This window comes from Sorex araneus, chromosome 3, assembly GCF_027595985.1.
Source record: "Sorex araneus isolate mSorAra2 chromosome 3, mSorAra2.pri, whole genome shotgun sequence".
NCBI classification, from domain to species: Eukaryota; Metazoa; Chordata; class Mammalia; order Eulipotyphla; family Soricidae; genus Sorex; species Sorex araneus.
In genome coordinates, this window is record NC_073304.1 from 79,575,670 (window position 1) to 79,598,640 (window position 22,971).

General features: G+C 39.7%; 1 protein-coding gene across 2 annotated transcripts in view; it reads left to right on the plus strand.

The window, feature by feature from the left end:
* Window positions 1-22,971, plus strand: part of FMN1 (formin 1) — a 475,774-nt gene that overhangs the window by 200,048 nt on the left and 252,755 nt on the right. For both annotated transcript variants that reach the window (XM_055132734.1, XM_004609543.2), the window contains one exon: window positions 6,311-6,372. In XM_055132734.1, coding sequence (XP_054988709.1) covers window positions 6,311-6,372 — 62 coding nt within the window. The remainder of the gene's footprint in view (window positions 1-6,310; window positions 6,373-22,971) is intronic.

Genomic DNA, 22,971 nt, shown 5'->3' on the forward strand with positions numbered 1-22,971 from the left:
ATGTCGAGTGTCTAGATACTTGCACCTTGAGCCCCGCTCCATGGAATCATTTGTGAATGATGATGGCGTGTTCTCTGCTTTCTACCTTGAGGATGGTTCAACAGCTTTTTTGTCTCATCACACTTCTTAGGGGGAGCCATTCTGTAAAGCTCTGATGAGAATAGACCGAGAACACTGTAAGGCTAAAAAATGTTTCTTACATTGATTACTTAGTTCGTGCCTGACTTTATTATTTTTTTAATAGAAACTATCCATTTCCTTTATCTACATATCTAGAACAAGTACTGAGATTCGTGGATTAGTTTCTTAACTTCTACATAGTTTTATGTTTTTTGAAGAAGCAAGATGGCTTCTCAAGTCAAACCTTGGTTTAGTTGCAAGATTAATGACATCCCAAGGGGGCATATAAGAGAGTATGAAAGTTTTTGTTGCTACTATAATGAGACTTACCAGGAGAACTAAACATGTTTCTTACAGTGGCTGGCAGACACCTTCAGAGAGGGAGGTATCAGACTTGGTTTGGGGAGTTTGGTGAACCGGAGTAAGTCATATTAAAAGTAATCTGTGTAAGTCATGTTGAATCTGTGTCTCTCTAGAGGGCAGGACCAAACTGTAGAGGTGTTGGGTGATGTGGATTGAATTTCTTGGCAGTGTCACAGATTTTCTAATCAGATCATCCTGGTGTTTGAACCTCAGAGAAAATGATGGGTGAGCTTTAAAAGTTTTCAGGAGCTGAATCTTTGGACTTTTAGAAAATAATAATGACAGCAGAAGATACACTAAAATACAGGGCATGTTTTATTTATTTATTTATTTATTTATTTATTTATTTATTTATCTATCTATCTATTTATTTATTTATTTATTTGGTTTTTGGGTCACACCCGGCAATGCACAGGGGTTACTCCTGGCTCTTCACTCAGGAATTACCCCTGGCGGTGCTCAGGGGAGCATATGGGATGCTGGGATTAGAACCCGGGTCTGCGGCATGCAAGGCAAAATGCCCTACCCGCTGTGCTATTGCTCCAGCCCCCCAGGGTATGTTTTATTGACATTATAGACAGAGGCTCTGCCTGCAATTCTTGTTTGATGATCTTCAACTTCTTCTCCTGCCCTCATTGATGAAGCCTCTGCTCTGGCAGCCACCGTGGCAGCTTTGCCTTTCCCAAACAGCACGGTTACTGTGAAGGGCGTGACCTGTAGGCATCTGGCCAGGGAACAGAGGGCCAATGTATACTAGGACCATTAGCTTGTTGAATCAGAGAACTCTGCTCTCACTTTATTCTTTATTGTCTGAGATTTAAAAAACAAACAAACAAACCTATCTTGCAGAAGCTTAGAGCTAAGTAAGGCTTAAGCATTTGTCATCACATGGGTTAGGACTAAATGTTTGACAAGATAATCATTAGTTATTTTTGAATCAAAAGATTGTTTTGGACCTATAGACTGTTTATTTGAAAATTACTATAACTGGAGCAGTCTTGGTGTGTGCGGGGCTGTGGGGGCTGGGGATTGAACCCAAGATTTCAGACACATGCAAAGCATGTGCTTTACCACTAAATCATATCTCCAGCCACAGAACAGTCTTTTTTTCCCCTTTTAGTGTTGGGTTATATATAGAAGATGGCATAAAACATGTAGAATATTTTTTAATTGAAATCCCCTTTACCACTGTCTTTATAATATAACTCATACTGCTTCACCTGGGTACTACCATTATTTTGATGACGATGATGATGATGATGATATTTCCTTTGTACCTAAGTTTTATTTTTACTTATGATTAGGGGGAGGGGGACAGGATTAGCTTTTAACTCTATTGAAAATGCCCATTTTCCCATAGTAACTGAACTACTTTTACTCCTGTCACAGTATTTGAATTTCTTTTATTCCAATTCTTTATCCACAGGAATAGTCCTATTAATCAAAATGAACATCTTTTAATATATTTGTTGGTTCTTTATATGTTTTTCTTTTAGAGTGCCCTCCTTCCCTACTTTTTGTGTTGGGTAGCTCGGTAGAAATGATTTGAGACATTTACACCCTACTTAGCAATTGGGTTTCAAGTTCATTTACTGCCTATCTTTTGGATTTTTCTTAATACACATTTATAGTGAATCATTGTTTCCTTTCCCCTTTGATGTACAAATGTGTGTGAGCATAGGTTCCTCCCCTGAAACCCATAGGAAAATGATGGATAGAAGTGATATTAACATATCTAGTCTTGTCCCATGCTGGGTCTTCTAAGGAAAACATTTATGTAAAATATTTAAATAGATTTAAAAACATGAACACAGAATAAACTTTTTTTTTCTCTTTGGGTCATACCCATCGATGCACAGGGGTTACTCCTAGATCATGCACTCAGGAATTACTCCTGGCGGTGCTTGGGGGACCATATGGGATGCTGGAAATTGAACCCACGTTGGTCGTGTGCAATGCAAATGCCCTACCCACTGTGATATTGCTCCAGCCCCAGAATAAACTTTTTGATTCAGTATATGAATCAATGACATTTAGCCCATGTGTAGATTCACGTGACATCATCCTAATCAGGGTAGAGAATAGTCTCATCACTCCAAATTTTCCCTTTTCTGCCCTTCTGTGGTTAAACCTTCCTCCGTCTCCAACATTCTGCACTAATCCACTGCCCTGTTGTCACTGGTTTTATCTATTTTAGAATGTATAGAATGTATACGTAATAGAATGTATGTAAAATGTCTTTTATAGAATATATATAACAATGATGGGGCTCATTCCCCTGACCCTGAAAGAGCCTCCAGTGTGGCACTGTTGGGAAGGACGAGTAAGGAGAGGCTGCTAAAATATTAGGGCTAGGCTTTTGGAAAACAGTATGGACGATTCTCAAAAAACTTGAGGTTGAGCTCCCATTTGACCCAGCAATACCACTGCTGGGAATATATCCCAGAAAAGCCAAAAAGTATAGTCGAAGTGACATATGCACTTATATGTTCACCGCAGCACTGTTTACAATAGCCAGAATCTGGAAAAAACCCGAGTGCCCTAGAACAGATGACTGGTTGAAGAAACTCTGGTACATCTATACAATGGAATACTATGCAGCTGTTAGAAAAAATGAGGTCATGACGTTTGCATATAAGTGGATCAACATGGAAAGTATCATGCTAAGTGAAATGAGTCAGAAAGAGAGAGACAGACATAGAAAGATTGCACTCATCTGTGGAATATAGAATAATAGACTATAAGACGAACACCCAAGCATAGTAGAAATAAGTACCAGGAGGTTGTCACCATGGCTTGGAGGCTGTTCTCTCATTCTGGGCAACTCAGAGAAGGGAACAACAAGTAAAATGTGGTTGTTGGTCATGTGGGGGTAAGATGATGCGGGCCAAATATAGACTAGAGACTGAGCACAATGGCCACTCAACACCTTTATTGCAAACCACAACACCTAATCAGAGAGAGAGAACAAAAGGGAATACCCTGCCATAGTGGCAGTGTGGGGTGGGGGGAGATGGGACTGGGGAGGGGGGGAGGGATGTTGGGTTTACTGGTGGTGGAGAATGGGCACTGGTGAAGGGACGGGTTATCAAACTTTGTAAGGGAGAAACATGAGCACAAAAATGTATAAATCTGTAACTGTACCCTCACGTTGACTCACTAATTAAAAATAAACTATTAATTAAAAAAAATATTAGGGCTAGGATGAATGGAGACATTACTGGCACCCATTCGAGCAAATTGACAGACAACTGGATGACAATGTATAGAAAAGAATTTAATAATTCTCATTCTTAGAATATTTATCAGTTATAGCATACTTATTCTTTTGTGTGTGTGTGAGAGGCACGGTAGTTCTTAATTGAAACTTGGGAAAATGAGTAAGGAGAGGCTGCTAAAATCTCAGGGCTGGGATGAATGGAGACATTGCTGGTGTCCGCTCGAGTAAATCGATGAACAATGGTATGACAGTGATACAGTGATTTAGAAAGGTGTGAGGATAGAAAAAGAGTAAAGTCTGTGTTGGGGAGAGAAGACAGATTTCTCCGAAGTTAGCGAGCAAAGAAATAGAGACGAGCACTCAAGATACATGCTCAAGCAAGAAAATGGGCTTAAAAACAAGCAAGCTAACAATACTTATCCTTTGCAGCCAATTTCCTTCACTCTGCATGGTCTTTCATATTCATTATTTATATGGTGATGAATCTATATTGTTCAGTCCTTCTTGTTGCATAGCTATCTAATCTATAGGCATGCCATAATTTAAGCATTTTTTTTCCTGTTCAGTTATGCTTGGTCAGTTCTGCAGCATGTTCACTTTCTTTTGACCCACTACCTCACTTCCCTATGCACTTGTTTCTCCCTCTGTAATGTAGATATTATGGTACACGCATCAGGGCTATTGTAGAGAGGGCTCTATATACTCACATCCTTTGTACTATATGTGTGAGTATAAATTTATATGAAATAAATAACACCTAATCTATAGTTCAGTGTTCACTTAAATAGCTGTTTTCATTATCTCCATCCAGTACTAGAAAAAGATCTTATGATGGAAAGGAACATGGCAAACATGAGGAATAGTTATAAGCATCGTGTGGTGGTGTAGTAGGTCAGGGGAAGACATGGAGGAGTGGTGTGTAGTGCCAGCTCATTAAAGGCTTAGAGGCTACACGTGGAAGTTGTGATTTTACTCAAAAGTGTGGTGGAAAGGATGAGACTTGATGTGATTTATACCTTTTTTTTTCTTTTTGGGTCACACCTGGCTATGCACAGGGGTTACTCCTGGCTCTACACTCAGGAATTACTCCTGGTGGTGCTCGGGGGACCATATGGGATGCTGGGGATCGAACTCGGGTCGGCGGCATGCAAGGCGTGCAAGGCGTGCTATTGCTCCAACCCCATAATTTATACTTTTAGTAGATTATTCAGGCTGCCATGAAGTCATCCAAACAGGGCATGGTGGTGGCAGTAAAGATAGGTGACTGCCGTGGTGTGGGAGGAAGATGGTGTTGACTTGAACCACAGTGGTGGCTCTGATTTGATTCCGTCTAAATGTAGAACCCACAGTGCTTTTCTGATGAATTCATCACGCAGTGCAGGGCATTTGCTCTGAGACAGTCGTGGGCTTCGTCATTCTCTGCAACAACATCTCTCCGATCAGTTTATTTATGCAAGAAATAAACCCACTTTAAATCCTCATCCACTTCTTAACTTAATCTAAACATTCATGCCAGATTTCTCAAATTCACTTCCAGAAATAGCCTCTCTTTTCACAGATGCTTAGTTTATTTATCGGGGAGAAGAAAGGAGTTAGAGTCACACTGTTGTTGCTGTGGTGCTTCTTCAGGCTGTGCTCAGGAGATGCAGCTGGGGTCAGCCACATGCAAGGCCAGCATAACCCCTGTGCTGTCTGTCCCTTTACACTTTTAAATGACATCTAATTGACTTACTCATATTCACAACCTTAAACACATTTGTTAAAACTAAAAACAAAAAAGCAAAAACAAAACCCCAGCTTATTCTACTCCACTCCCCCCACCAACCCCCCACGGATGTTTTCTTAGAGCATTTTGCTTGTGGTTCTGTACAATATCTAGACTTTCGGGATCCCACATAACATGCCTCTTGCTGCAAAATCTTGGCTGCTCTGTGATTAGGCAGCAGTATGGCAGTTTTAGTGGTTGGCTTGAGTTCCTGTGCAGATTTGGGACTTGTTATTGGAATAAACATCATTAAACTCATGCTAAAATTGGGCCAGAAATTTATTTTTGTCCTCCTTTCAACCTTAACTCACCCTAGACACACTCATTCAAATGACAAGCTCTCTGAAGGATCTAAAGATTAAAATCAGCTCTTGGTGCTTAGCCTTGCATTCAAATGGAGATTCTTTTCTTGAATGCAAAGTTAAAAATAGAGTTCTGTGATCTCACTTAGAGCGATTTCTTTTATTTCCTGTGTGTCTGCTCTTAATACATTTGTATTTGTTCTCTGTGGGGTCTTAGCTTTCAGCTCCTCCTTAAAGACAAAATGCCTGACTCCTGACCCAGTCCTTACCTAGAACATGATATTGTTTTCTTAAAAAAATTTTTTTTAAAGCCCTTATTTAATGTGCTTAATTTGGGGCTTTTCATAATTCATTGTGCAGATGGAAGGAAAATCTCCCCTTTATCCTGTACTCTGCCATATCGTTTCCCAATTTTCAACCTCTCTTGCCAGTTTAAGGTCCACCAGACACTTACTCATTTTCCTTGTGGGGGAGGGCCCTTGACTTTTATGCATAATTTTGTGCAATTTTGGTAACTGGCTTCTTTTTGTATTTTTACAGAATATCAAGCTGCTATTTTACACTTGAAGAGGAAACACAAAGAAGAAATTGAAAGCCTGCAGGTATTTTTCTTTGATTCTACTGAACTAGTCATGTGAACTTGACATTTAGTTTTCTCCTGCACTGAAGTCAATGAAATATTCCTTCTTTGCTGTTATCTTTACCCAGAGAGTAGCTGCAGTGTCACTGTCATTATTCTGGGAATGAATGCCTTAGACTTTATTATTATTATTATTATTTTGGTTGGTTTTGGAGCACCCCAGTGATACAGGTTACTCCTTACTCTGTGCTCAAGAATTATTCTGGGCAGCTTTTGGTGACCATATAGGATCTGGGAATAGTACCTGGGATGATTACATGTAAGGCAAGTCCCCTCCTGCTGTAGTATCTCACCAGGCCCTACACTCCACTTAAATAGAATTCAATTTTTATGGGTTCATATGTATGTACACACATATACACACATATACATATATAAATATATACATGCATATGTATATATACACATGTTCATTTATACACACGTACATATATATGCATTGTATACAATGTAATGCAAGTGCATTTGATTGATAAAATTATTTGATTGGGAATGATGGTCTTATTCACCTGTAGCCATAATAATGAATAATAAATAAATAAACAGGAAAGGTTTTTAGAATTTTTACTGGTTGTAAGGAGTATTTAAACTTTTGTTTCCTCTGCATAAAATTCCTTATTTTGGAATATATAAAATCATTGCAAGTGGCGGAAAGATTAAATTAAATATATATACATATGTGTGTGTGTTGTGTATACATACACATGTGCATACAAATTCAAGCTATCATACATCTTGGTTTCACTGTCATCACTGTCATCTCGTTGTTCGTCTATTTACTCGAGCAGGAAACATCTTGGTTTAAGAGAAATGAATCCATTTCACACAGAAACACATGGAAAAGTACCTTTAGCTCCTGGGGAAAAAGAGTTGAAGGCCCTTATCTCTTTTGTTGCAAAATGTTCTTCAGAGTCCTCTCTCTACCTTTGTTCTGTTGCTGACAAGATTCTCAGCTCTCCCTGGGATTAATGTAAGAAACAGATTTCTGAAGCGGGTAGATGCAGAAATGATTCTTGGTCAGAAGTTTTTTGTGACAGCTCAGTCTTGAGTGTTAATTCTAGCTTCCTCCAAGTCATAGACTGGCCCTGTGGTGGCTTTGTCCACTTACTGATTTCACCATCGTAGCAGGCACCTATAATTTTTCACTGCTTATTTTGTTCTGGATATGTTATAAGTACTATTTCATGTTAACCCCATGAAAGTTTTAGGATCTTAATTCTCGAAATAAGTATTGAAGATGGGGCAGAATGCTGGAATTATCATCATGTAAATACAAGTTACAGCAAGGTGTGACTGGCAGTAGTAAAGGTTAAAGAATGTTCTTTGGTATCGGGGAAATAGTTTAGTAGCAAAGCACATGTTCCTTAGCACTTAACAACAACAGTGCAACAGTATTTCTCATATTTTAAACTTTTAACTTAAATATCTCCAGAGACTTATTCACTCCTGTTAGTAGTCAATTAAAAATATTTTTCTTGTCCTCTTTCTCTCTCTCACTCTCTCTCTCTCATTCTCTCTCTCTCTCTCATTCTCTCTCTCTCTCTCTCTCCCTCTCCCTCTCCCTCTCCCTCTCCCTCCTTTTGGGCATTGTGATTTGCAATATTGATTACTGAAAGTGCCTGCCATAGAGGTAGGCAGGGGATGGGGGCTGGAGAGTGATGGGAGAGAATCTGATGACCCTGGTGGTGGGAAATGTACACTAGTAGAGCGATGGGTGTTGAAACACTGTATGACTGAAATCTCAATCTAATCATGAACAGCTTTGTAAGGGTCTACCTCACAATGATTCAATAAAAAGTTAAAAAAATTTTTTTTATCCTGTTTAATATCTGAAAGCCCGCAGCACTGAAATACTGCTTCTCTTAGCTTTGTACTCATCTATGAACTGGAACCATCCCAGCAGTCACAGGCTGACAGATTTCAGTTGAAAACTGGTAAACTTATATCTGATTTGACGGAGAGAAATGTTTGCTTGTATATTTATTTACTTTTGATTGGGGGTCCCACCCAACTGTGCTCAGGGCTTACTCCTGGCTCTATGCTCAGGGATCACTCCTGGTAAACTCGGGACATCCTAGAATGCTGGAAATAAAACCTGGGCCAGCTGCATGCAAGACATATGTTTTACCTGCTATGCTCCAACCCCAAATATGGCATTTTAAAGATGGAATCTTTTCTTGTAGGATTCCTGAACTCAGTTGCATTGTGAATGTGTGAAAACTTCCCCAAACCTAGTGGTACTCAGGTTGACTCCTGGCTCTGTACTCAGAGGACATTCCAGGCAGTGCTCAGAGAGCCACATACGGTACGAGGGATCAAACTAGGATTAGTGCCTGGTAGGCGAATGCCTGAACCCCTGAGTTATCTCTCCATTACCACTCCTGGTGATTCTTGGCCAACCAGTTGGGTGATTCAGTGCAAAGGCTGGAGAATGTGGTGCTGCTGGAACTTGCAGTACTGGGGACCACCTCAGCAGCGCTGGGGGACCTTCAGGGTCATACTCAGCACTACTTGAAGGAAACTCCAGGGTGATGCCCAGAGATATTGGGGGGATACATTTAGTGCAGGACTTTAAACCAAGGTGGGCTAATAGGTCTGTGCTGTTCCCCAGCCCACCAATTTACATTACTCCCAAAAGCCAGGAGAGGCCTTTTTTGTCATCCATTAGTGATTTCTCATATTGTCTTAATTAGCATCTCCCTGATCATCAGTGATGAATGTTGTTTCATGTGTCTGTTGACCATCAATATGTCTTTAAAGAAGCATTCATTCAAATCTTTTACCCAGGTTTGGGTTGGGTTTATCTATTATGTGAGTTCTAGTTAGATGTTTGATATTAACACCTTACAAGAGGTATGATATGAAACTGTCATCCCATTTGGTAGGCTTGGTATTCATTCTGCTTATATTCTTTTCTGCTATAAAGAAGCCTTCCAATTTAATGTAGTTACAGTTGTTTGTCTTTATTTGAATTTCCTTGCTGCTGGGGTCAAACATCCCTAACGGTAATGTTTCACCTATGTTATTTTCTGTGTGCTTTGTAGTTTTAGGATTTAGATCTAGGTCTTCACTCTACTTTAAATTAGTTTTTGTATATGGGGTTAGAGAATAGTTTTATTATTTTAAAATTTGTTATCCAGTTTTCCCATGCCCATTTGTTGAAGGAGTTTCTATATCCTCCATTGTGTAATTTTGTATCCTTTGTCATAAGTTTAAATATTGATAAATGTGTGGATTTATTTCTGGGCTTTTAATTCAATTTTATCGATCTGTTTGCCTGTTTTTATTGCAGTACCACATAACTTTGAGTGCTATTTTTTGCAGCATAGTCTGAGATCAGGTAACATAATGCTTCCATTTTTTCCCTCAGGATTGCCAGAGCTATTCAGTCTTTTGTTTCAAGGTCTTTGGATTTTTCTGTTTCCTTAAAAAGTGTTACTGAAATTTTATTTGGGATTGCATTAAATTTGTATGTTGTTCTTGGTGAGATGGAGATTTTACTGTATCCGTGTCTTACTCTGTTTTTTATAGTGTCTTATAGTTCTCATTGTATATATTTCTTACCTCCTTCATTAATTCATTTCTTATTTTTTAATTCCTTTGAGAGCAGTTGTAAGTAGCATAGCAATATTAATTATTTCTTCTCATTTTAACAGATAGAAATCAAAGTATCACTGTCGTCCTGCTGCTCATCGATTTGCTCGAGCTGGCACCAGTAACATCTCCATTCGTCCCTGTCACGTTCAGGGTCAGGGGAGTGAAGCCCATTATTGTTACTGTTTTTGGCATATCAGATACGCCATGGGTCGCTTGCTAGACTCTGTGGTGCAAGATTCTGCATCGCTCTCTTTCAGGAGCTTTCTTTTATAGTCTCTGGTTCTTGGCCGATGATGAGATTACATGGCGCCCTGGGGTGGGGGTTAGTTTGTGGTGTGACTGCAAAGCTACTGGAAAACGGGGTATCTGGGTGGAGGAGGCCCAGTCCTTATATGAGCAGGATTGGAGATCTCAGCCATGGGTCCTGCATACCTGGGTTTCTCTGTCGGTTCCTTCATGAGTGAGGCTTGTCCAAGCATGTGGAGAGTGCCCTTGAGCATGGCTGTGGCTCTGGGTTCTGGAAGTTTTCGGCTGCCTCCTTCATTAATTCATTTCTTGGCTTTTAAATGCTTTGAGTGATGTTGTAAGTAGCATAGCTTTATTAATTATTTCTTCTCATTATATGTATATGTAGTCATATATATATATATATATATATATGTATGTATGTAGTCACCAGATAATCTCATCATTAGCCACCCTTCAGATCTCAAGGGCTGCTCCGCCCAGACCGGGGTATAAAATGAGGCCCCCATAGCCATGCCACCGGACTTTGAGCCAGGCTGTTTTCAATCGGGGCACCCCAGAGGTGGGCGGGTGAGAACCCTCCCTGTGCCAAGGGACCCAGCCTCAGCAGCCAACCTCCACTACCCAACCGTCACCACGCTCCAGACCGCTTTCTGGACACATTATAAGACACTTCATACCCATTTTCCATAATTACCACACCATATTAGATGGAGTTCAGACAGTAGGCAAGAAATCATAGAGAGTATAACTTGTCATCCTGTTATTCATCGATTTGCTTCAGCGGGCGCCAGTAATGTCTCCATTTGTCCCTGTCACTAGCTAGTGTAGCCCAATAGCGTCTGCTCACTCCAGGAACATGAAGAGCCTCAAACCGTTTATTCAGGGTCTTGGTGAAGAAGTCTGAGCATCTTGTAGGTGGGTGGCCATGTGGTCTTTTGATGTCCCATGGAATCCAGTCGGTAACAGCTCTAGTCCAGCACTTGTCTCTGAATCGCATTATGTGTCTGGCCCATCTGATTTTCGATGCCTTGGCAAACGAGACAGCGTCCTTGATTATTGATCATCGATGGAGGTCTGAACTACGGATTCCTTCTCTCACTTGGGTGGAATGTGATACTCCAGGCATAGCTCTTTTGATTCCTCTTTGGAATATTGAATAGCGTTCTTATTCTGTTTTGGTAGGGCCCAGGTCTCAGAGGCATATGTTAATGCAGAAAGAAAGGTGGAGTCCAAAAGATGTGCCCAGAGCCGGAGGTTCTTCGTCCTCTTAACAACTTCTCCGATGCTCTTAAAGGTCTTCCATGCTGCTGAGAGCAATATATGTATATATATATATGTGTGTGTGTGTGTGTGTGTGTGTGTGTGTGTGTGTGTGTATATTACTCTCTATTATTTGTATGTATATATATGTGTGTATATATATACACATACATACATACATACATATATATACTTCTTGGAGAGCCTGGCAAACTACCGAGAGTATCCCGCTCACATGGCAGAGCCTGCCAAACTACTCATGGTGTATTCAATATGCCAAAAACAGTAATGATAGGTCTCATTCCCCTGACCCTGAAAGAGCCTCCAGTTGTTGGGAAAGATGAGTAAGAAGAGGCTGCTAAAATCTCCGGGCTGGGAGGAATAGAGATGTTACTGGTGCTCGCTCAAGTAAATCGACAAAGAATGGGACGACAGTGATACAGTGTTGTAGTCATATCTGCAAATAATTATAGTTTGACTTTTATGTTCATTATTTTACATTTTACTTCATTACAAATTAGATTTTCTTTTCTGTTTAGTTTCTGTTTTTTAATCTTGTTTCTGGTGCTTTTTTCCAAGGGAAGGGATGGGAAGAGATGCAGCTCTTAGATTGGTAAATTAGATTTCCAATAGGTGCCTGGTTCTTCTCTAAGAAAGAAGGAAAGCCATGAGTGTGAGGTGGGTAGGACTTCTTTGACTTTCTACTTCCTCTATTTTAAACAATTGCCTGCCCTTTCTTTGGTTTTTGAGAAAACCTGGGTAAATGCTTTGACCGGCACTGTAAGCAGTTTGGAAGTAAGTGCTTTGGAAATGACATATGATTTTATTTCTTTGAAATCAATGTGCTTTTTTTGAATTGTGGGGTAGAAGAAAAAGGATTAAGCTACACTGACACTTCTTTTACGGGAACCTTCATTCACACTCTTTTCACATGCATAACCCTTAACTAAAGGGAAATTTGACTAAGCCATGGCCTCTGGCAGGCCCCTGTTCATTGTGCAATGCAGTCACATTTCTTATATGATAACTCATGCTGTGAAAGGATTCAGGGTGGATGCCAAATTGCTAGTTAACTTATGTTGTGCCTTAACTTATGATGTTCCCAAGAGCATCGAATGGTATGTTGGCCTCCAATAGGAGAAACTTGTAGCCTTCTATAGTTTTTTTCTTCCCAATTCACCCTACTGGTCCACTTCCAACAGTTTACACATTAGTCTTGAAACAAAGCTGAGTATAATCTACAGTTGAGCCAATATAACTAAGTTTGTAAAGATAAATAAATCCTGAGCTTTTTTCCATTAGGTTCTTCCTTATCAACACAATACTCTTAAATCTGTTAATTCCCAGAGAATACTATATGGAAAGGGGGTTATTTGTAGCCAGTAAATAGTGTTCATAAGGATGAAATAGGATGTCTTCATTATACTTCATTATTCCCTTATCTATTGATATTAGTATAATTAATTATTAAGATGCCTTTTTGGATGTTATATTTTTTAGAAAAAATTTCAACATTGAAAAATAATTTAATCATAGATAAATAATATATTATGAGCTTATCAATTTGCTTACTGTCCTTGAGAAGAGCACTGTCTATCTCAAAGTCTACAGATAAATTTGGAGTCAAATTTTGATGGAAAACACAAAGCAATTCCCTAAGTTGTGTTAGCAGCCCAGAAATCCTTTGCCTCAGCCTTCAGAAGGCTTTCATGCCCTCTCATAATTCAGATATTAGATCAGATTGTGCTCAGTGGTAGAGGAAGTTGGTGTAAAATGAATATGTGCTTTCCTCACTTGTACCATGGAGACCAACCCTGGTTTCATAGGCCTCCTTCACTTGTTATCAAACAGTTCTAATCATCCCTACTGAGCCTTAAAACTCTGAATGTGAGTCATTGGTGTGAGCCAGAACAGATTTCTTTTTTAGTAATTTTTCACTATAGACAACAAGCTGATATTGGATCAGGTGACTTTTTTTTTTCTTTTTTGGGTCTGCTTTTTTTTTTTGCTTTTTGGGTCACACCTGGCGATGCACAGGGGTTACTCCTGGCTCTGCACTCAGGAATTACCCCTGGCCGTTCTCAGGGGACCATATGGGATGCTGGGATTTGATCCTGGGTCGGTCGCGTGCAAGGCAAACGCCCTACCCGCTATGCTATCTCTCCAGCCCCTGGGTCTGCTTTTTTTTTTTTTTTTTTGTTCTGCTTCTGTGTGTGCCGCTGTGCTCTCTTCTGTCTGTCTCTGTATTTCTGTCTCTGTAGTCTCTCCTCTGGTCTCTTCTGACCTCTCTTTGTCTGTTCTCTCCTCTGATCTCTTCCGATCTCTCATCTTCTGGCTTCTCACTCGCTTTGTGCTCTTTCTTTCCCCTGCTTCTGGCTCTGATGATTCTCTTTCGCTCTGTGCTCTGCTTCTGTGTCTTCTCTCCTGCTTCTGTGTCTTTTTTCCTTGCTTCTGTCTTCTCCTTTACTTCTCTTACAGTCTTAGTTTATATAGCAGCCACATAGGTTTGTGACACAGCTTCTTTCTGAAGGACACCAGTGAGCTAGAATGAGTAAGAGGGAGAGTTAAAAGGTAGTATCCACCGGCCTCCCTTTCCTGAGAGTCACTCTGTAAACTCCTTGCTGCTTGCTGAACTGGAAGCCTGAGTCTCACGCCAAAGCCCCCACCTAAGCAAATAGATCTTTTTCCTCTGAAAGGCTGTGGGGTGTGTTTCAGTCTTATATTTCAGTACTCTGCTGTGCTGTGGGAGTGATAATCTGCCAAGGACTGACTCTCCAATTGTTACCGTCCCATGGGACCTAGAAATACAAGTCCTTACTGGCCTCCAGAGGTAGGTGATCCAAGAGGGTGTCTCCAGGATGGAAGCCATGAAAGCCAAGTCACCAAACACATGGCGATGCTTTCTTGTGGCAGAATCCGGTTCCCTGGAGTTGGGCGGAGGGAGACCTCAAAGATGGTGCTCACATAATTGGATTAGTTAGATGCAAAGTGGCTTCTTTTCCTCTGCCAAAGAAGAAGATGGTGTCTGGCAGAGGGAATGTGTGAAGACTGTGTCTACTGTCAGTCTCTAGCCCCAGAAAACTCCCTCAAAGGTCCAGTGTCTTCTTTTGTGCTGTCAAATGATCAGGTGAGCTTTTTCACAAGAAGTCTACTTGTTTTTCAGACTTGCTGTGGTGCTGGACCCTAGAGTGAGCGTGTGTGGGACCCTTTAGGAACTTTTCAAATTCCTTATAGCTCCCTGGGTCCCATAGTCATGAAGCACCTCACTGATTTTCCAAGCTAGGTGTTTTGGCGACAGGTCTTACAGGTGTAAGTCTTAGAAGTTGGGCTGTCCAGTGTGGGGTATGACTCCTTTACTCTTGAGGAAAAGCATTAGATTTTTTGTTTATTCCTGACTGAAGTGTCATCATGTTGGGGTGAGTTTTATCATGTCATAAAATCATGTCTCAGCCTCTTCTGCCCACTTCTCTTATTATTATTGAATCACTGTGAATTACAGTTACAAAGCTTTTCTGATTGAGTTTCAGTTATACAGTGATCAAACACCCATCCCTCCACCAGTGCAAATTCTCCACCTCCAATGTCCCCAGTATCCTTCCCGCCACCCCATCCCCCCCACCTCTATGGCAGACAATTTCCTTTTTACTCTTTCTCTACTTTTGGGCCTTATGATTTTCAGTACAGATACCGAGAGGCCATCATGTTTGGTCCTTTATCTATTTTTGGCACACATTTCCCATCCTGATCCTGCCCATTTCTGTGTGGTTTCGTCTCACATGCCTTGTGTGCAGGAGCCACTCCAGTGGTCTTTGAGATTTACTCAGAGCAAGTGGATCCATATTGATTACTCTCGATTCACCATATTCATGGAAGGAGGTGAGTTCAGGTTTGAACCATGCCACCATCATGAATCAGAGTCCTCAGACTTTCTAAATGATTGGCATAAATCAAAGGTTACCTTTTAAAAAGACTTTTATTATTTTATTATTATTATTTTGCTTTTTGGGTCATACCTGGCAATGCACAAAGGTTACTCCTGGCTCTGTGCTCAGGGGACCATATGGGATGCTGGGAATCAATCCCGGGTCAACCGCGTGCAAGGCAAACGAGCTACCCGCTATGCTATTGCTCCAGCCCCAAAAAGACTTTTATTTTTACTTTTCATTTTCTCATGAGCTTGAAAGTTTTTCTTATTTTCTTAGATGTACTATCATTTCATAATAGTATTCCTGGGTGAATTTTTCTTAACTCTTTTTCTTCTCTCAATGAAAATATTTTACTGGAGAGCTCAAAATTTCTTTCAGAACATGTGAAATATTATTTTCTGATGAAATAGATTTTTTTTGTCTCAAATTGCTCCAAGCCTCTGCACTCCTGAAGTGTGAGATCAGGATGTTGGCAGGGTTAGCTTCTGAATAATAAAGGCCATATCTGCCTTGTGCCTTGCCTTTATTTTCGCATCTGGTAGTTTGCTGGGATATTTGACCATCCTTAGCCTGATCACCTGGGACTTTGGCTTCATTTTCACATCTTTATCTTCATCTTCACACCTCCCCCCCCCCCACACACACAGTGTGTCAGGGCTTTTATTTTTGTTTGAGGGCGGGGCCATACCCAATAGTACTCAGGGCTTATTACTGGCTTTGGTCTCAAGGATCAATCCTGCTGATCCAGGGGACCCTATCCGGTACAGGGACTCAAACCTGGATCAGCCATATGCAAGGCAAGCACCTTCCCTGCTCTGTTACCTCTCCAACCCATGGCTTTTATTTTTAATTGCGTTAACATTGATTTACAAGAATGTAAATGTTTCTATGCTTGGGGTTCAATGTTACCACACCACACCTACTACCAAAATTTAATATTCTTTCATCACAATTCATTGAAACTTCTTTTTTTAATAGAGGAATTTTTATTATAATTTACATTAAAAAATCCTACTTTCATCTTCTGGGCATTTTATTATTTATTTATATATTTATTTATTTATTTATTTTATTTTAGTGAATTACCATGTGGAAAGTTACAAAGCTTTCAGGTTTAAGTCTCAGTTATACAATGCCCAAACACCCATCCCTTTACCAGTGCACATATTCCACCACCAAGAATCATGGTATACCTCCCCCCATCCCCCCATCCCCCCACCCCGCCTGTGTAGCTTATAAATTTCACTTTACTTTGATTACATTCAATATTTCAACAAAAAATTCACAATTATTGTTTGGAGTTTCTCCCCCCAAAATCAAAACTGCTGAAAAGGAAGCATTTGATAATTTGTTTTCCATTGCTGAGAATGAAGAGATATGAGGTCAAGCGGCCGTAATAAGTAGCGGCTGCGTGGTTTTGGATTTCTGTATTTTAGTATTTTAGTAACTAAGTCAAGAAAAATTTCTGCCAGAAATTGCATCATTGCAAGCTCGTACCTCTCTGCTACTTTATATTCCACATATGAATGCAATCTTTCTATGTCTGTCTCTTTCTTTGATTCATTTCACTCAACATGATACTTTCCATGTTGATCCACTTATATATAAGTTTCATGACTTCATCTTTTCTAACAGCTGCATAATATTCCATCGTGCAGATTTACCAAAGTTTCTTTAACAAGTCATCTGTTTTTGGGCACTCTGGTTTTTTCCAGATTGTGGCTGTTGTAAACAGTGCTGCAATGAACATAGAAATGCAGATGTCATTTCTACTCTACCTTTTTGCCTCTCTGGGATATATTCCCAGGAGTGGTATTGCTGGGTCAAATGGTTGCTCAATTTCTAATTTTTGAGAATTGTCTGTATTGTTTTCCAAAAGGGCTGAACCAGTCAGCATTCCCACCAGTGGTGAAGGAGAGTCCCTTTCTCCCCACATCCACACCAATCAATACCAGTTCTTTTGTTTTTTTGGGATGTGAGCCAGTCTCTGTGATATGAGATGATACCTCATTGTTGTTTTGATCTGCATCTCCCTGATGATTAGTGATAAAGAGCATTTTTTCATGTGCCTCTCAGCCATTCAGATTTCTTCTTTGGGAAAGTTTCTGTTCATTTCATCACCCCATTTTTTGATTGGGTCAGCAGTTTTCTTCTTGTGGAGTTCAACCAGTGCCTTGTATATATATCCTTGATATCAACCCTTTATCGGATGGGTACTGCGTAAATATCTTTTCCCTTTCTGTAGATTCTTTGTATTTTGGTCACTGTTTCTTTTGAGGTGCAGAAGCTTCTTAGTTTGAGATAGTCCCATTTATTTATCTCTGTTTTCACATGCTTGGCCAGTGGCCTGTCATCTTTGAAGATACCGTTGGATTCTCATTGAACCTTTTTTGATCTACTCCCCACCACCCCCATAGTTCCTTAAGTTCCTTAGTCAGAGTTTGTGGGTTTGTTCCTACTGGATTTTTTTTTTTAAATTTTTGGGTCACACCCAGCGATGCTCAGGGGTTACTCCTGGCTTTGCACTCAGGAATTACTCCTGGTGGTGCTCAGAGGCCCATATGGGATGCCGGGGATTGAACTCAGGTTGGCTGAGTGCAAGGCAAACACCCTGTCTGCTATACTATCATTCCCACCCTCTACTGGATTTTTATCTATTCCAGTGATTTACTTATATACCACTTATATACCATTACTCATTTTGTTGTACTTTCTTGATTCGTTTCAAAGGGCTATTTCTGTGGCTGGCCCAGGAATAAGTGAGTTTATACACAAATGCTTTAAGAGCTCTTATTTCTTTTATTATTTCTGTATGCGGACGGAGGTGTCTTTGTACTAAATTTTTGATTATTTGACTCTAATACGAATGTGAAATTACCCCTATTTGCTAAGTTACAGTACACATCATTGGAAATACAGTAAGTTATGTTGCATACTTATTTGTGTGGTCTGGGTATTTAGTTGTTTCAGAAGTAATTCCCCATTCTCACCACTGGGGGTCAGTTTGACCCCTTTTCTTTTAAAAAGCTCTAAGTTGATTTGCTTTAAGTGGTTGTTGAAGCAGTGTTTTATTTAGTTCATTGCTGTGCTTGAAATATGTAAAAAAAATGTAAAAAATTTTTACACATAAGAGTGGGAAAATTGCTTGTAATTTATTTATAGAATAGTATATAGGTAAACATTTATAGGTATGCATTTATAGGTCTATACTCTGAGGCATAATGCTAAATGTGTTTACAGCTGCAATGTATAGTTTGTTGTTCTACGTATTTAGATATGGACATAAATATATACATTCATGGATGTGCACATTTCTTATTGGCAAAAGGCAACCACTCTCCTTAAACAGTGTCTCATAAAATCAATCATTTGTGTTTTATCTAAGAATAAAGTAATTGGAAGGAAAATAGAAGTCCATTAATTGCATGAAAGTTATTGTTGAGTATCAGGCAATATGCTAGATGCTGGAATTTATAGAAGAGACATGGTCCCTGCTTTCTGGGAAGTAATAAGCAGTTAGACATTGATAAAATAATGACTCAAATTTAAGTGCTATAAGGAAATCTATAATATGAAATGTGCTCTACTATAATGCTATATATAACCTGGATTTGAGGAGGACATGGGTAGTTTTTTTTTTTTCTTTTTGGGTCACACCCAACGATGCTCAGGGGTTACTCCTGGCTCTGCACTCAGGAATTACTCCTGGCAGTGCTTGGGGGACCATATGAGATGCTGGGGATCAAACCCAAGTCAGTTGGGTTGCAAGGCAAATGCCCTACCCGCTCTACTATTGCTCTATACTATTTCCAGGGATAGATACTTTTAAGAAGTGGTATTTAAGGTGCTGGAGCAATAGTAGAGGAGTTAAAGTACTTGCTTGCCTGTGGCCAAACCAACTTTGAATCTAGCACATAAGGTCTCCCAGACCCTCCAAGAGTGATCCCTGAGTGCAGAGCCAGGAGAAAGCCCTGAGCAACTGCTGTGTGTGGCCCAAAAGGACTTTGCTATTAGTCTTTAAGGTTTCCAGTTTTCATCCACAGAATGAGAACCTTCTGTGGGACATGAATAAACTTGTGTTTTTATTTTTTCCTTTTAAATATTTTTTCTTTTTGGATCATACCCAACTATGCTGAGGGATAACTCCTGGCTCTTCACTCAGGAATTCTGGCAGTGCTGAGGGTGAGGGCATATAGGATGCTGGGGATCAAACCCAGGTTGGCTGTGTACAAGGCAATCGTCCTACCCGGTGTACTGTTGCTCCAGCTCCAAACTTATCTTTTTAAATGACTTTTCTGGCAGCCTTTGTAGTGAACAAATGAATAAGTGAATAGGTAGAGGAATGAAAATTCTGCAATATTTTGCAAAATAAATGTAGTACTGCAGTTCTGCATATAGGGTGTGATAGTGACTTGAAATGAAGTAGGATTATGGAGAAAGATTTTGACACTAAGCAATAAACATTGATTTGATTGTATTTGAATCACACCTGGCAATGCTCAGGTCTTATTCCTGGCTCTGGTGGGATCAGGGGATCATATGGGATGCCTGGGATCAGACTTGTATCGAATGTGTGCGAAAGGAGCACCCAATACACTGTACTATTGCTCTGGTCGCAAAGTGGGGTGTGTGTGTGTGTGTGTGTGTGTGTGTGTGTGTATACAAACACTGATGTTTGCTTTTGCTATAACAGTTTTTGTTATATCTGTAAATGTTTACACACACTGATTCTTGGATATCTAGACAATTTCTTAGAATAGACTTAGTATGCATTATTTCTTGAATAATGAAGAGGAAGGAAGAAGGTGCTAATCCTTCTGAGTGTGAAATGAGAAAGCTCTTTCTTGGTGTCTGTATTGCATTCTCTAATCATAGTGATGTGTATGTATATATATCTGTATATACTTCTAGAACAATTGTTCTCTATAATAGGTGACAATTTGGATGTTGTTGAGAGCTATTATAGATCTACATAGAAAAAATTCTGTTTATTTTCTCAGGGCCCCATTTGTGATATAGTGCATATAACTTGATGTATTAATTGAGGAGACATACAATTATTTTAAAAAATTCTATGGGGCTGGAGAGATAGCACAGCGGGTAGGGCGTTTGCCTTGCACGCGGCCGACCCGGGTTCAAATCCCAGCATCCCATATGGTCCCCTGAGCATGGCCAGGGGTAATTCCTGAGTGCAGAGCCAGGAGTAACCCCTGTGCATCGCCAGGTGTGACCCAAAAAACAAATAAATAAATAAATAAATAAAAAATAAAAAATTCTAATGGAATTTATAAGTTGAATCATCCAGAATTGCTGCTATTTGACCTGTTTGACTGTTACAAACATGAAAAGCAACAGTTTTCATGTGACTTTACCTAATACAGTCAGATGTACATATTTCCTGGAATTATATTTCCCTGGATGAACTATCCCCATTCAGGCAGGGGCTGAGAGATAGCTTAAAATGTCAAAATATATGACCGATGGGATAGTGATGACAAATATTTTAAATTCTTCTATAGTTTTTTTTTTTCCAATTAGAGTTGCTAAGATCCTTATGACTCTTGTGCCTTATGTAACCTAGTTACATAAGAATAGTTTTGGTATGGGCTGGAGCGTTAGCACAACCAGTAGGGCATTTGTCTTGGACCCTGGTTCGATTCCTCCACCCCTCTCTAAGAGCCCGACAAGCTACCGAGAGTATCTCGCCCTCACGGAAGAGCCTGGTAAGTTACCTGTGGTGTATTCGATATGCGAAAAACAGTAACAACAAGTTTCACAATGGAGACGTTACTGGTGCCCGCTTGAGCAAATCGATGAGCAATGGGGATGATAGAGATACAGTGATACAGTGATGTAATTTTCCAACTTAGGCTATCCATAATTTTTGAATCCTAAAAGTTCTTTATCCAGCTTAAATGAGTTTTTCCTTGTCTAGTCAACAGACTAAGTATATCATTGATTTTCATGTGCCCACACTTATCTACTCCTTAAAAATAAATGATTATAATCCACTATTGATTACTTTGGTCTTTGTACTATAGGTTTTTTTAAAATAACATTTTATGCATTTTTGTTTCCTTTATAGACCTTCCTATAAAACGTTTAAATTTCTGGGAATAGGGGAAAAATTTTATGAAGAAAAAATTCTAAGGATATTGTGATACAGATGAACGCTGAACAGAACAGAAATTATAATGATACTAGGAAAGAATTGAGTTATAGGAAGCTATATTTAAATATAGGAAGCTATATTTATTCCATGTTTGTTTGTTAAGCAAATGTCCTGTTCAACATTCCCTTTCTTGCACACATATCAAGTGTTTTTTTCTTCAAACTTTGAAAACTAAGATCTAGTCTGCCACTCATTAAATAAGATCCTTTGGGATCCTTCTGTATTTTGAATATACTTTCAATGAATTGTGCTAAAAATGTAAGCATCCATTTTACTATATTTTTCTTACTTTGCGTTCATTTGTATTATGGTTCTCAGCTACATCATCTAAAATCATCTTGAGTAGTGAAAATCTTATCTAAGATAGCTAAGATAATTATTTTAGGTTTTTAAAAATATATTTTTAGCACATATGACAGTGCTGAATCCTATGCTGATGAATATATCACAATATTAGTACCTTTGTACTAATGTTGTATGAAGTCCCAACATTCTGGAGTTGTGGCTCAGTCTTGAAGTTTGATTGTCAAAAACAAATGGAAATTCCTTTTCTTTTGCTGTGAAACAATGGCTGGGTAGGCCCCTGAAATGAGGAGGGCAGAAAATAAGATTGCATTACAAATCTGGCAGCATCAGCCACACTAGTAAAATCAAATCCAATGTTGTTTTATGACTCCGAATTTAAGTGAGTGCCCAGGATCAAAGGGCTTGAATCCCACTGGACGGCAAGGTCCATAGTTCATGGCAAAAACTCATCAAAAAGAACATTTTAGTCATTTAGGCTTTTCATTTTAATCAGCCGCCGTAATAAAAGAACCTTTAGGTGTCCAAAAACATTTTGCAAGATCAAGAGGTGGTTCTTGCGCGGGTAGGAGTGGCTTTCTTATTGGATCCATATAAGGCCTGTGGCCTCAGAGTGTCAAAGGGCTGCTGCCCCAACAGAGTTTGCCCTTGTGGGATGGTTTCTTTTGGTTCTTCTAACTGTGTATTATGTGATAATAAATCACGGTGTCTGACGGAAGAGCCATAAAATTTTCACACAATCTATCAAGCTATTCTAGCCATTTAAAGTTTGGTCTCTGACAGCAAGCCAGGTACTTTGTCATGCTTAGTCAGAAACAGAGTGGATTGCCGGCTTCTTGACAACTATCTAGAGGCAGTTCTGCTGGGGAGAGAGGACGGAGGCTTCCGTGTGAGGAGATGTTTGTCTTTAGTCATAGCCCTGACACTTCCTACAAGTGTGGCTTTGGACAGCCTCTAAAATGGGGATCTAACTCCACCCAGTATTGTTCCAATTATACAGGCTAATGTTCCTAAAGTTGCAATCTCCTGGAAAGAACCGGCATACAGAGAGTCA